Source organism: Daucus carota, chromosome 7 (genome assembly GCF_001625215.2).
Source record: "Daucus carota subsp. sativus chromosome 7, DH1 v3.0, whole genome shotgun sequence".
Lineage (NCBI taxonomy): Eukaryota > Viridiplantae > Streptophyta > Magnoliopsida > Apiales > Apiaceae > Daucus > Daucus carota.
Genome location: NC_030387.2, coordinates 40,016,664 through 40,030,670, shown reverse-complemented (window position 1 = coordinate 40,030,670; position 14,007 = coordinate 40,016,664). Strand labels below are relative to the sequence as shown.

Genomic DNA, 14,007 nt, shown 5'->3' with positions numbered 1-14,007 from the left:
TGATTTCATGTCCCTCTCCTGCCATAATTGCTTATGGATGCAGCTTCTGAGAATATATAGTTTGTTACAATATGCTTATTGACGTGAATATTTGTTCTAATACTTATCTGGGCGAGGTTCAGACTCCTATAAAAAAATAATAATAATCTGTTTTATATTCAAAATAATAGAAATAGACAATGATACAATAACAGAATCCTAATAGAAATAGAAGTTGATTTCACCTAATCTGGAGACTATAGATAGAATTCTTCTATTCCTTTTTTTTACCTACTGACTACCCTCTCTATTTTATTTTTTACATCCAATTTGTTAGTAGCAGGGAGATGGGCGATGAAACTCATGATTTGTTCAACAAGTTACCTGATGGGTTTAGACAAAAATTCACACAAGAAATTTTATCACGCACAAGCCCTGCGGATGTGATGAGGCTCTCACTTGTGTCGAAAAGTTTCCAGGCGTCAGCCAATTCTGACGTTGTTTGGGACACATTCATTCCACCTGATCATCGGAGACGCGCTCTACAGGGCCTACGCAAAGACACTTTTGGTTCTGGCAAACGATTGTTTCGGTTTCTCTGTTGCCATGAGGTAATTTTCTTGTTTATTATTTGTAACAATGATTTAGGCACTGTTAATTCAGTCCACAGCTATTGCAGCAGTATCGACATTACTGTTAGAACATAATATGATCTTGATAAGCCCTCCTCTCAACAAGACGAGTTTATGCCTCAATGATGGGCGCCTGTAATCCACTCTCGACCCATAAATGGGTTTTTGAGTGAGGGTGAATGTTAGAATATAATATGACATCTCGAGGTTTTAGGAGAATTGGTCACTTAACAATGACCTTGCTTTATTTCATGTGTGTTAGACTCTGCTTTGTTTAATTTGGTTGATTTGTTCTTGTCACCTGGCAGATCAGTTGGACTCACTATCCTGTCGCCTGGCCGCGCTATTGGTTAGATAAATGGAGCGGGAAGATGTGCCTTTACGTTAATGATAACTCGCTAGCAATCACACAGCTTGATACAGATTACTGGAAGAAAAGGTTAGAATCTTCTCTATAATGCTTTATTTTTTGGGCTCCTTGTTTTTGCTTATTCCATTTATAAAGAATGTCGGACACTGGCCACTTATATTACAAGCGTGAAAATTAAGTGCTTGATAAGTTTTTGAAGTTGTAATTGTTGTAAACACAGAGTTTCTGGGCCGGTGCTTGGTCATGTAATTTGGCTTGAAGTTTGCGGGAGAATACCCACGTCAGGATTGTCACCAGATACGACCTATGAAGCTTATCTTGTGTTTTTCCTGTCAAAGTACGTTTGCTATGGATTGCACACACCTATAGAGACTTCTATTGGGATACCGGGGGAAGAAAGCACAAAAGCGATCATATATCTGGATCCTCGAATAGCTGAGTCTAAAAGCAATCACCATTATCCAAATACAAAGCCGGGGAAAAGAATTCCTGATTCTATAGAAGTTAAGTTGGGTGAATACTTCCATAAGAAAGGGGAGAACAGAGATGTTGAGATCACTTTGAAAGAAGTAAAAAGTGGAAGGCCCAAGTGTGGTGTCCGCATTCTTGAGATAGAGATGCGACCTAAGCAAGCGTAATACTTTTTTCACTATTCGAAAAATTTTAATAGAACAATGTCTGAGAAAAATTGACCGATGTACAAGAGAGGTTTATACATTAATTTCTAACACATTTCAGATGTCTTTCATACACTTTTTTAAGTTATATTACATGATACCTTTTTGAAACTGCTTATTATAATGATGATAATATTAATATAAACATATGATTTGCAATGATAATATTGACTTACACTGAGTCCATTCTGCTGTGGCAGAAATCCTTCTGCCCTTCGCTATCTCTGATGTAAACCAAAAGAATCAAGCTTGTCAAAAAAGAAATACTTGAAACATGATATTAGCGCGGTGATAAGGGAATGAAATACAGCAGAAACCTTAAATTATCATAGTAATGAAAACACCTTCCTAGATAGGGGATTCGTTTCCTGTAACATCAACAGAAACTCAAAAACAAGTTGAGAAAATAGTGCAACAAAAACTAAAAGGCACTTGCAAAATCCTAGCGCAGTTTCATATACGACAAAACAGTAGCGTGAATTTTACCATCCCTGGTTAAATATTGAGGTTAATGCTCTATTTCATCACTGTACTCGATTAAAACTTTCAATTAGCCTACCGAGTGAAAAAAGCTTTCAGTCAATTAATTGTACCATTTAAAACTTGCAAAAAGGTCATTCCGTTAGTCTCCGTTAAAAACTAAATGTGTTAGTGCTCTATTTCATCATTGTTTTCGATCCAAATTTTCAGTTGCCCTACAAAGTAAAAGGACAACTAATATCTTGTAGTTATCAAAATTTTCCCTCAGCCTCCACTATTTTCCCTCTCGGAATTGATCAGGGAGAGACAGGAAACGAAAGAAGGGCAAACCTGAAGCAAACCAGAAACAATCTATTATAGGACAGTATATCGACATTAAAGTGTACTCAGAAATAGTCTTGATAGGGATTGGGTTAATTGAGTATTACGACCCGATCCAATAAAGGCCCGAGTATCCGGTTTAATCAGGTCAAATTCCGCTTCGGCCCAATAACGGTCCAGACCAGGTACATATGGATCGTGAGGAAGATTTAGATAGACTCAAGGCCCATATAACGGTCCAGCTACGAGCTTGAATCCTGCAAGGCTACTAACTCTCACGGATAAACGCCCGGGAGTCCATGATAAACACTAATACTCGAAGATAAGAGTTCTGTCTTATCTCTGGCACCGAAGCATACTTCGATAAGAAGTCTGATACATGGAATCGTACTTCCATTCAGCTTCTGACTCCGAAGCATCTATATAAAGGGCCCTACCCCTCCAAAATAGAACTACGTTTTGGACTTGATTCTTCTCCGAGCAGAAGATACGTAGGCATCTCGCATCGAGACCACTCCAAAGCACGAATCGCTCACACCCCTCGTTTTCTAATCCATAACATTTGGCACCGTCTGTGGGAAGAAGACAACAACCATGACAAACCCAAGAATACGTTCTGAAGTACATGTTCCAACCACCGGAATCCCGACCGGAACGGTCCCCATCACCGCCTCCATCCCACTCGGAACTACCACTGCTCAAACCACCGTACCTATGATCTTTGGCACGCTGCCCCCATTAAATCGGGTGATCGCAACCGTTACCGATGCCGGCACCCACTATTCTAGTGTTACAACTACTACCCGCGGAGGTAATGAAGATGGCCATATAACTGATTATGACTCTTCCGAATCGGAGCAAGAACATGAAGCCCCTCCTCGAAGGAGAAGAGATACCGACCACACTCGAAGCCGCCGACGTCGCTCTACGCAACACGATAATGAGCCTCGGGGGCTGATAACTTATGAGGAAAGAATTCGGGCCTATGAAGAAGAAATTGCACGATTGAAGAGAGATCAGGCAAGAATGCAACCTCCAGAACCTAGGGATGAAAACCCTCGTCGATCAAGCATGAATCAGATTCACTTATTGCCTGCAGGCGATCCCGATAATCCCGTTCCACCGTTTACTAAAGAAATCATGGCTGCAAGAATCTCCAGGAAATTCAAGCTTCCAACCATCAAAGCCTATGACGGCACGGGTGACCCCGCTAACCACGTCCGGACCTTTATGAACGCACTATTGCTCCAACCAGTAACAGAGGCAATCAGGTGCCGTGCTTTTCCTCAGACCCTAAGCGGGATGGCGCAACACTGGTATAGTCGCTTACCCCCAAACTCCATTTCTTGTTTTGCTGATTTGAGTAGGGCATTCATAGGACAGTTTGTGGGAAGCAAAACCCATGCCAAGAGTTCTGCTTCATTAATGAATTTGCACCAATGTAAGAATGAGTCTCTCCGTGAATACATGAATCGTTTTACTAAGGAAGCCTTGAAGGTCCCGGACTTAGACCAGAAGGTAGCCATGATTGCACTCCAGCAAGGAACCACGGATGACAATTTTCGTCGATCTTTAGCCAAGAGGGCTCCGGACAATATGAATGACTTACAAGAGAGAGCTGGGAAGTATATTAAGGCGGAGGAAAGTTTGAGAAAGTCCCAGAACAATCAAGGACCGAACACCAATTTCAAAAAACGTGGGAGTGACACGGAATATAATGCTGAGAATAAATACCCCAAGAGAGACGACGGTGAAAAGTCCCCTGCTAAAAAGAAATTGGGGCCGAGATTCACTGAATATGCTAGGCTTAATGCCCCAAGGAGTCAAATTTTAATGGAAATTGAGAAGGATGAAAGTGTCAGATGGCGGAAGCCTATAAGAACCGACCCAGAAAAACGAAACAAAGATGTGTATTGTCGATTCAAATATTTTAAGGTCAAATTAGAAAACATATATAAGCAATATTTTTATATACTGGTAGGGAAAATTAGTGAAACGTTATAAATTTTTTAATGCATGTGGTACTAGGTACTGATCTCTCACCTTTTCATTAGGATCATCGTGGTTATGTCACCTTAACGCAGAATCTTCTGGCTTAGCACGCAAAAGGAGATTGATGGTTAAGTAAAAGCCTAAAAATTGGTTTAAAAAAAAAGTAAAAGCCTAAAACTAATTAGATTGAGTATTTCTTTTTTTCTTATTCGTTTATTTAATTAAAAAAATCGAATATAATACAAATATATGATATTGAGTTGATGCACCAAAATATTCAGCGTGATGGGATAGCCATATTCATCGTAATTTCTCTTCTAAATATTCTTAATTCGTGGAACATTCTCCAATTAATTTTTGAAAAATATTTTATCAATTTACCGGTAACATTTCAATTTGACTAAAAAATCCCTAATTATGAATCGGTAGATAAACCGATTAGTTTTGATTACCGATTTTTACAAGATATTAACATGTAACTCTTGCATATTCCAGAATTAATTGGTTGAACAGATACTTCGTTTATAAGTTTATCAATTTTCTTAATACCAAAAAAATTTAACTGATCAATATGATAATTAATAATTAGATTTAAGTATTTAACCCGTATCCTTGCCATTAGTACTATAAATGTTGAAGCGCAAAATTTTAGCTTCGAATTCCACTCTTGTTATAAAAATTATTGTTTGCACATATACTCATTTTTATGCGTAAGTTTGCTTAATACCCCAAAAATTAACTCCACAAGATTGTTAGTTATATATACTCGTATCCTTGTTATTAGTAGGCTCAAAAGTATTAAAGCTCGAGATTTAACAACTGATGGGGGTGAATTTCTACGAAGAATTCGAGTACTAAAAAGCTATATATAGTTTATGATAATTAATTTAAATTACAAGAGATGGCGGTGATAGATGAGAAACTACAGAGCCATACACACGAGATTAGTTATAAATTAAACTACGACAATCGTCACTTAATTAAGCGACTATCGGAGTGGCTTGTTTTTTAGGCACCACGACTTGAATTTCGATCATATCGAGCTCATTCGGGTTCGAGTTCTTGGCGACCAGCCTCATCTCCGAACAAACCATCGCGCTCAGCCTCATCACATCATCTATCTTCGCTTTCAGCTCCGGAAGTTTCTGATCATCGATTATGATCACCGAATCATCCTCGAATAATTCGGGAAGCTTCTTCGCTTCAATCGCGTCTTTTTTCGTGTTACGGTAAACCATGTACAATATCAGCTGTAGAATGCCGAATGTAAATCCCAGCACGTTCGGAACCTGAAAAAAAAGATTAATTAGCACTAATTAGTCTCTTAATTATACAATTAATTAAATTCGATACCGTAATACATCTATATATGATTTATGCTTACGGCAATGTTGCAGTCTTTGAGTAGGAGGCCATAGAAGAACCACATAACATCACTGAGGGTAAAGAAGAAAGATAATGTTGGAAATATTAAACTATTAGCGCAACAATGAGGCAGTTATATATCAGGAATTAACAAGAACAGGCAAGGCACCAAATAACGAAACAATACACGAAGGCAAAACAGAAATATAATCAGTACCTTAAATCGACAAGAAAAGACAGAAATCACTTACCTTGCGAAGCTTTATCAAATACTGATCAAAATCAGAATAACAGCTGAGTCGCCTAGCCCTTGAAAAGCCTAGACTGTTCTTGAAACGATAATTGCCCCACTTACGATGTGTTGGGTTGCAGCAATATCGCCTCCAGGATGAAACAGCTCAGATCAACTCGTTCACAGACACGCAATTGATCAACAACGACCTGACCTATGTTCGCCCAGAAAACCTATGCAATCTGTCCTGTATGTATTTTTGCAGAGAGAAAATAGAGAAGAGTAGCAGCTAGGGTTTTTATCTTTTTGTTATCAGTATATCTCACAAAACGTTTTGATTCTGTATATAATACAAAATAAAACGTAACTGAAGATATGGCATTAATTACAATAAATATTCTGACTTATATCGTTTTATTTTAATTGAATATATATCAGTACATTCACCACTCAGGCGCACGTACATACACCACTCAGGGGCACGTACATTCACCACTCAGGGGCACGTACATTCATATTAAAATAATATTATAAGTCAGGATTTATTTAATTAAAACAGCGTCAAAATCCCTCGCCCAGGTCGCCTCGCGTACGCGAGACGCCGAGACATTCGCCCAAATCGCCCTTCGACCCGACCCGACCCGACCCGAGTCGAGGCGTGGCGGGGCGGCGGCGGCGCGCGGGTGTTTGCGCGCGAGGCGCTCACTACAACCTTGCACACCCACATGCCTTAGTAGTTGAACACTACACTTGCACATGTACTATATAAAGCCACCAACCTCACTTTCCAATATCAATGTGGGACTAACCCACATAACATATTTTACCACTTTCAAACTACTAACTTCAACTCAATTTATTTATGGATTACACTAAGAAAATGTCTTAGATCCAAACATGAAAGTTTAAGTCCTCATTACAAGAACAACCTCCAACAATTAGATTAAGGTAATTCCATCAAGAAACCATATAAAATGAGTCTTAAACTTACCATTTTCTAACAATCCCCCACTAATCCATACAGAAATGCATATCAGATTTTATCATGACTTGTTTTTCAGAGTAGGTACCCTTCCAGGTTTGAACCCTCCTAAGTCCTCTACTTCGATGGCTACCGGATATAGATGGAATATTTCAACTTGAATCTTTATCCGTTTGGTGTAACCACACTCCATAGACGACGACAAGTCAAAGGCTATGGTACAGATCTACGGCTTTGAGACGTTAATGGTCGTGTCTCGATCCTGTTCGACGAATGTTTCAAGGAATAACCCATTCCTCTAATTGCGACCACACAATTACATTCGCTTAGCTGGGCATCTCCAAAGATGTACTGCTAACATCTCGCCAAATGACTTGACCCCATTCAGAGTTTTAAAAACTCTTTCTATACATGCAGTAACAGTACCTTTTAAGGTTTCCAGGGGATAGACTCAGATACATAAGTATCTAGCTATATGTAGTAAAGGTACTACCGATCCATCCTTACAACTTGTTATTACCACATTGAATACACTTCGAGGGATCTCCTCTCAGGTGTATTGGGTTCCCGCTGTAGATGAACCATGATGGGTTACCAGTCCCATCCCCAACCTCGACTTAAGGACTACAGCATGCTCAAGCCCCTTAGTCAACGGGTCAGCTATATTATCCTGAGTTCCAATGAACTCTATAGCTATAACCCTATCAGAAACAAGACCCCTTATAGACTTAAGTCTAACTTGGATGTGTCTCTTTGTCTTAGCGTTATACTTTACACTTCTGATCTTGTCAATAGTTGTACGGCTATCACAATGAACAGAAATGGCAGGAAGCGGTTTGCTTACTACAGGTAACATTGACATCAGTCCATGTAACCATTCAGCCTCCGTCCCCGTGGCATCCAATGCACACAACTCAGCCTCAAAAGTAGACCGAGTAATCAAAGTCTGTCTAGAAGACTTCCAGGACACAGATCCACCCGCTAGGGTAAACACATATCCAGTCACTCCATTGGAACCGGATTTCTTAGCTATCCAACTTGCATCACTGTACCCCTCGAGTACCCCCGGAAATCTCTGGTAATGCAAGCCAAGAGAAATAGTTCCCTTGAGATATCTAAGAACTTTATCCAGAGCCTCCCAATGAGTCTTGTTCGGACAGCTTGTATATCTAGCTAACTTAGACACAGAATAAGAAATATCTGGTCTAGTCACGTTAGCAAGATATTGCAAACTACCAATAATCTGAGAATACCTTAACTGAGACACAGGTACACCTGAACTATTCTTGTCAAGGGCCACTTTAGGATCATAGGGTGTACTTGTGATTCTACAATTTGAATAACCATACTTCTCAAGTATAGATTTCCCTATATAATGAGACTGTGACAAGGTTATTCCATCAGTTGACCGTGTTAACTTGATCCCAAGAATCATACTAGCCTCACCCATATCCTTCATCTCAAAGTATATTTTCAAGAAACTCTTTGTCTTGTTAATAATCGCAATATTGGTTCCAAACAACAAAATATCATCAACATATAGGCATACAATCACACATTCATTTCCTCTAACCTTATAGTAGACGCACTTATCACTTTCATTAACTAAAAACTTGAATGCTAAAACAGTTTCATCAGACTTTTTATGCCAGTCGATAGGTGCTTGTTTAAGGCCGTAGATGGACTTGACTAGTTTACATACTTTCCTCTCGTTACCAGAAGCAATAAATCCTTCAGGCTGATCCATGTAAATCTCTTCTTCAAGGTCACCATGAAGAAAAGCTGTCTTTACATCCATTTGATGGATGATAAGACCATGCACAGAAGCCAATGCTATAAGCATTCAGATTGTTGTCATTCTAGCAACAGGAGAGTATGTATCAAAATAGTCTATACCTTCTCTTTGCCTAAAACCCTTAGCAACTAGCCTCGCCTTGTACTTATCTATTGAGCCATCCGGGTTCAACTTCCTCTTGAAGATCCACTTACATCCTATAGTAGAACATCCAGGAGGGAGATCGACTAACTCCCATGTTCCATTAGAAACAATAGAGTCCATCTCACTCTTTACAGCGCCTTTCGAATGCCTTGACTCCGAAGAGTCCATGGCTTGACGGAAAGTTAAAGGTTCATCCTCGATATTGTAAGTGAGAAAGTCACTTCCAAAGTCCTTGACTACCTTTGCACGCTTACTCCTTCTAGGTTCCTCTACTTCGTTAGGAGTAGAGCTACTACTAGGATTCGCCCCCACATTTGTCATCTTTTCCACATGATCGGAAATAGAACTCGATGTGAGAGTCGGATCATCCTCAGAATTACCCTGAGGTATACCAGTCTTCATAAGGAACACGTCCTCAAAGAACATTGCATCACGAAACTCAACTATCGTATTAGCCACAATGCCGTCTATGTCAGATTTTAAAACTAAAAATCTCATAGCGGTTGTGGTCTCTAGATAGCCCAAAAAGATACAATCAACAGTCTTAGGCCCTAGTTTCTTTCTCTTGTGTTCGGGTACAAGTACCTTTGCAAGGCACCCCCACACACGAAGATAATTCAAACTAGTTTTACGTTTTCTCCATAATTCATATGGTGTCTTATCCATGTGTTTCAAAGGGACCCTATTCAGAATATGGCAAGCCGTATTCAGAGCCTCTCCCCACATGTATTTAGGCAACCCCGAATTAATCAACATGCTGTTAATCATATCTTTAAAAGTTCTGTTCTTTCGCTCTGCCACCCCATTAGACTCAGGTGTGTATGGTGGAGTAACCTCATGAACTATACCATTGCTTGCGCAAAATTCATTAAACAAGTTACTTGTATACTCACCACCTCTATCAGATCTCAAATGTTTAAGTACTTTGCTCGTTTGTGTTTCAGCTTCATTTTTAAACATAATGAATTTTTCTAGTGCTTCATCCTTATGTTTAAGCAAATAAACATAACAATATCTACTATAATCATCTATAAAGGTAATGAAATATCTATAATGATCCTTAGTCAAAACACCACTGAATTCACATATGTCTGTGTGCACTAAATCTAACAATTCAGAATCCCTAACAACATTATGAAAAGGTTTCTTTGTTTGTTTAGCAGTCACACATACTTGACACTTAGATTTCTTATCAATGGAATGCTTTGGAATCAACTCTAAATTCATCATATTCTTTAGAGCACCAAAATTTAAATGACCAAGTCGTGAGTGCCATAAATCAGATGATTCAACACAATTAACAGAAGGAACATTAATAAAACCACCCAAAATGGGTTCCACATTTATCAAAAATAAACCATCCGACAAGTAACCCTTGCCAACAAATGTACCAGTCTGAGTAATCACAACTTTATTACATTTAAAAGAAAGTTCAAAGCCATTTTTAACTAAATAGCTTCCACTTATAATATTTCTATGAATAGAAGGAACATGATGCACTCTAGTGAGGGTCAGAACACGCCCAGAATCAAACTTCAGGTCCACGTTTCCAATTCCTAGCACTTGAGCAGCACTTGCATTCCCCATCCTCACTGTCACTCCATGACACTGTTGATAAGATACAAGAGAGTAATATCAGCACAAATATGCACATTAGCTCCTGTATCAATCAACCATTCATGAGACAGATAAGCGGAAAACAGTTCAGGGTTGTAGGCAACATACCCGTCATTGGTTTCAGAGGCAACAACCTCACCAACAACCATGTTAGCCACAGGCCCACTCGTGGTTCCAAGCACAGTATTAGCCTGAGCTACCACACCAGCTTTCTTAGCTTTCTTCATGGGACAGTCCTTGCTCCAATGACCAACCTGTCCACAAGACCAATATGGCTTGTTTGCCTTTGGTTTCTTAGCCTTGTTCTTGTCATTCTTAGGTTTATCCTTCTTAGTGACAGATTTCCTTTTCTGTCCTACTGTTACTACGTTCACCTTCGAACTACTCCCATGCTCAGCAGGCATCACATGTCCTTGTTTGGACTTGTGCTGCTCCTGCACAGAGATGTCCAACATCAGATTAGTCCAAGTGATCTCTCCTTTCTGTCTTTTCAGGGAGAGAGCAAACTCTTCCCAAGACTTTGGGAGTTTTTCAATCACGGACATAACCTGAAACTTTTCAGGCAGGTCCATTCCGGACTCCTTCAAAACATGCACCAACATCTCAAATTCATGCACCTGTTCCGTCATGGATTTTCCATCCACCAGCTTGAAATCAAGAAACCTCGCCACACTATACTTCTCAAGACCTTGAGAATCAGTATTGTGGGTTTGGTCCAGCTTCTCCCACAAAAGCTTAGCAGTATAGGCATCCGATGAATATACATCGAATAGAGTGTTCGCTAACGCTGCCAAAATAGCAGCCCTAGCCACCCCATTCTTTTCAGCCCACAAAGCATAAACCTTTGCAGAATCAGCCTTCTCTTGATCCACAACAGGAGGATCATACTGCACCACTAGCCATAAGCCCTTAACCGTTAACCAGAGCTTCATCTTTTTCTGCCAACGAGAAAAGGAAGCCCCCCACTGAATTTATCAGGCATGCCCGATAAATCAATAGGCTGAGGGAAACGGTACGTAGACAAATTCTCAGAGTTTATATAGCAGCTAGGTATATATATATGAGATGCAAGAAAAAACAGGAGATGAAGGAGTAATGTAATGCAGTGTATATCCTTATTGATATCTTATTATTCAGGGAGAGGAATCAGTCCTCTTTATATAGAATATACAAGAGTAGTCCCCAAGTAATCTACAGTAACATCTACATGATGTAAGCTAGCTGACATCATGATGCTTGCATCATCTTTTAACACTCCCCCTCAAGTTGATGCATATATATCGCTCATGCCCAACTTGCTGATAAGAGGATGAAGCATTTTTCCACTTAAACCTTTGGTTAGTATGTCAGCTAATTGATCTTCTGATTTTACAAATTGAATACTGATGATATTGTTGTTGATCTTCTCTTTGATAAAGTGTCGATCGATCTCAATATGCTTGGTCCGATCGTGTTGAACGGGATCATGAGCAATGGCAATAGTTGCTTTGTTATCACAATGCAGCTTCATTGGAGTGGCCGCTGCGAGTCCCAATTCGGTTAAAAGCAATCTAATCCATAGTAATTCTCGTACACCTCGAGCCATAGCTCTGTACTCCGCTTCCGTACTAGATAATGCCACCACCGGTTGCTTCTTGCTTCGCCAAGTAACTATGTTGCCACCAACAAATGTACAATATCCTGATGTGGAACGTCTGTCGTCTGAACATCCGGCCCAATCTGCATCCGTATAGCTTTCAACCCCAAGATGATTGTTTTTAGTAAAAATCACTCCTTTTCCGGGAGCAGCTTTAAGATACCTTAATATCATATAAACTGCGTCCAAATGAGGTTGACGAGGATCATGCATGTACCGACTCACAACTCCTACTGCATATGCTATATCTGGCCTTGTGTGTGCGAGGTAGATTAGTCGTCCAACTAATCTCTGATATTGAAACCTATCAACAATTTCACCAACATCTCCACGAAGCTTATTGTTTGCTTCTATAGGAGAATTTGCGGGTCTACATCCCAACATACCAGTTTCATTTAAAAGGTCAAGCGTATACTTCCGTTGTGAAAGGAAGATACCACCCTGACTTCTGGAAACTTCAATGCCAAGAAAATATCGTAGTTCTCCCAAGTCTTTCATCTCAAATTCAGAAGCAAGTCTTCGTTTAACATCTGCAATCTCACATGTGTCGTTGCCAGTTATCACAATATCATCAACATAAACAATTAACACAGTGATCTTTTCACCTTTTCTTTTCACAAACATTGTGCTATCTGAATTGCTCTGCTTGTAGCCAAATTTAACTACTGCTCTTTGAAATTTGCCAAACCAAACTCTTGGAGACTGTTTCAATCCATAAATAGTCTTCTTTAACTTGCATACTTTCCCAATGGTTGCTGCTGTAGAAAATCCAGGTGGAATGTCCATATAGACCTCTTCTTTTAGGTCTCCGTGTAAGAATGCATTTTTAACATCCAACTGTTGAAGTTCCCATCCAAGATTTGCTGCACATGAAATCAAGACTCTAATAGAAGCCATCTTTGCTACTGGAGCAAAAGTTTCCTGATAATCAATCCCGTAAGATTGGCTATACCCTTTTGCCACAAGTCTTGCTATTTATAAGAAGAAAGGGCACAACAAAAGATTTCATGAAAGCGGGAAAGTACACCAATATGATGCAGGTAGTAAGCCCAGAGTAGAAAAATTATCGGTAAGTCTTTTTAATTTGTTTATTTCAGTTTAGAATATGAAGATTAGTTTTCTATATTTGACATCATTTTTGTTTTTTATTGTGAAAGGTGAAAAGAAAAGAAAATACGGAAGCAACAAACAATGAGGCTGAAGCCGAAGTGTTTTGAATAAAGTCAGGTGTCCAGGCGATCAGATAATGAATGCTGAGTCTTAATGCTGAGTCTTGACTCCTGTCAAGACGCATATAAATTCTTGAAACTTTAATTTAGGATGCTTGTTGAGAAGCTGAAATATTCAGTTGTGTGTTAGTGTTCATGAACTTCAGTGATTAAAAATTAATTTAAAGTTCCAGTTTGGGATACATGGTTGTAAAGGTGTGAACTTTAGTTGAATTGGTGTGTGAAATTCCTGAATTTCCTGTTTTGGATAAATGTTTGAAAACCTTTTTGCTGAATGTGTGTGTTTGTGAAATTCTTACTTTTCTTGTTTAGGATGATGTTTTGGCTGCTGTGGGAAAATGCAGTGTATCTGCTATTCCAATATTGGAGTTGTTGCAGAGTCATTATTGGCATTAGTATTTTTTTTTTTGTCATATGGCATTAGTATTATTAGAGTTATTGTCTTAGTTTTTTATGCATATTCCTGGTGCATCTGGTTGCAGCAATTGCCCTAGTCTTCTTTCTTGTATACAAGGGTGTTGAAGGGCTAATTAGAGCATGGGATACAAGAAGAAAA

The 14,007-nt window shown here is 39.3% G+C and overlaps 2 protein-coding genes across 2 annotated transcripts; one reads left to right on the top strand and one right to left on the bottom strand.

Annotated features, from left to right (window-relative positions):
* The first annotated feature begins 255 nt into the window (after positions 1 to 255).
* On the top strand, positions 256 to 1,727 carry LOC108196304 (F-box protein At2g02240-like). The gene is made up of 3 exons (XM_017363534.2): positions 256 to 590; positions 920 to 1,050; positions 1,202 to 1,727. The coding sequence occupies exons 1-3, from the start codon at positions 327 to 329 to the stop codon at positions 1,617 to 1,619; spliced, it is 813 nt and encodes a 270-aa protein (XP_017219023.1). The 5' UTR covers positions 256 to 326; the 3' UTR covers positions 1,620 to 1,727.
* Positions 1,728 to 5,431: 3,704 nt separating this feature from the next.
* Positions 5,432 to 10,556, bottom strand: LOC108196306 (retrovirus-related Pol polyprotein from transposon TNT 1-94). The gene is made up of 3 exons (XM_064082124.1): positions 8,927 to 10,556; positions 7,626 to 8,863; positions 5,432 to 5,740 (listed from the first exon to the last, which is right to left on the bottom strand). Exons 1-3 carry the CDS (start codon positions 10,554 to 10,556, stop codon positions 5,432 to 5,434), a joined length of 3,177 nt encoding a protein of 1,058 aa, XP_063938194.1.
* Between the last annotated feature and the right edge of the window lie 3,451 nt (positions 10,557 to 14,007).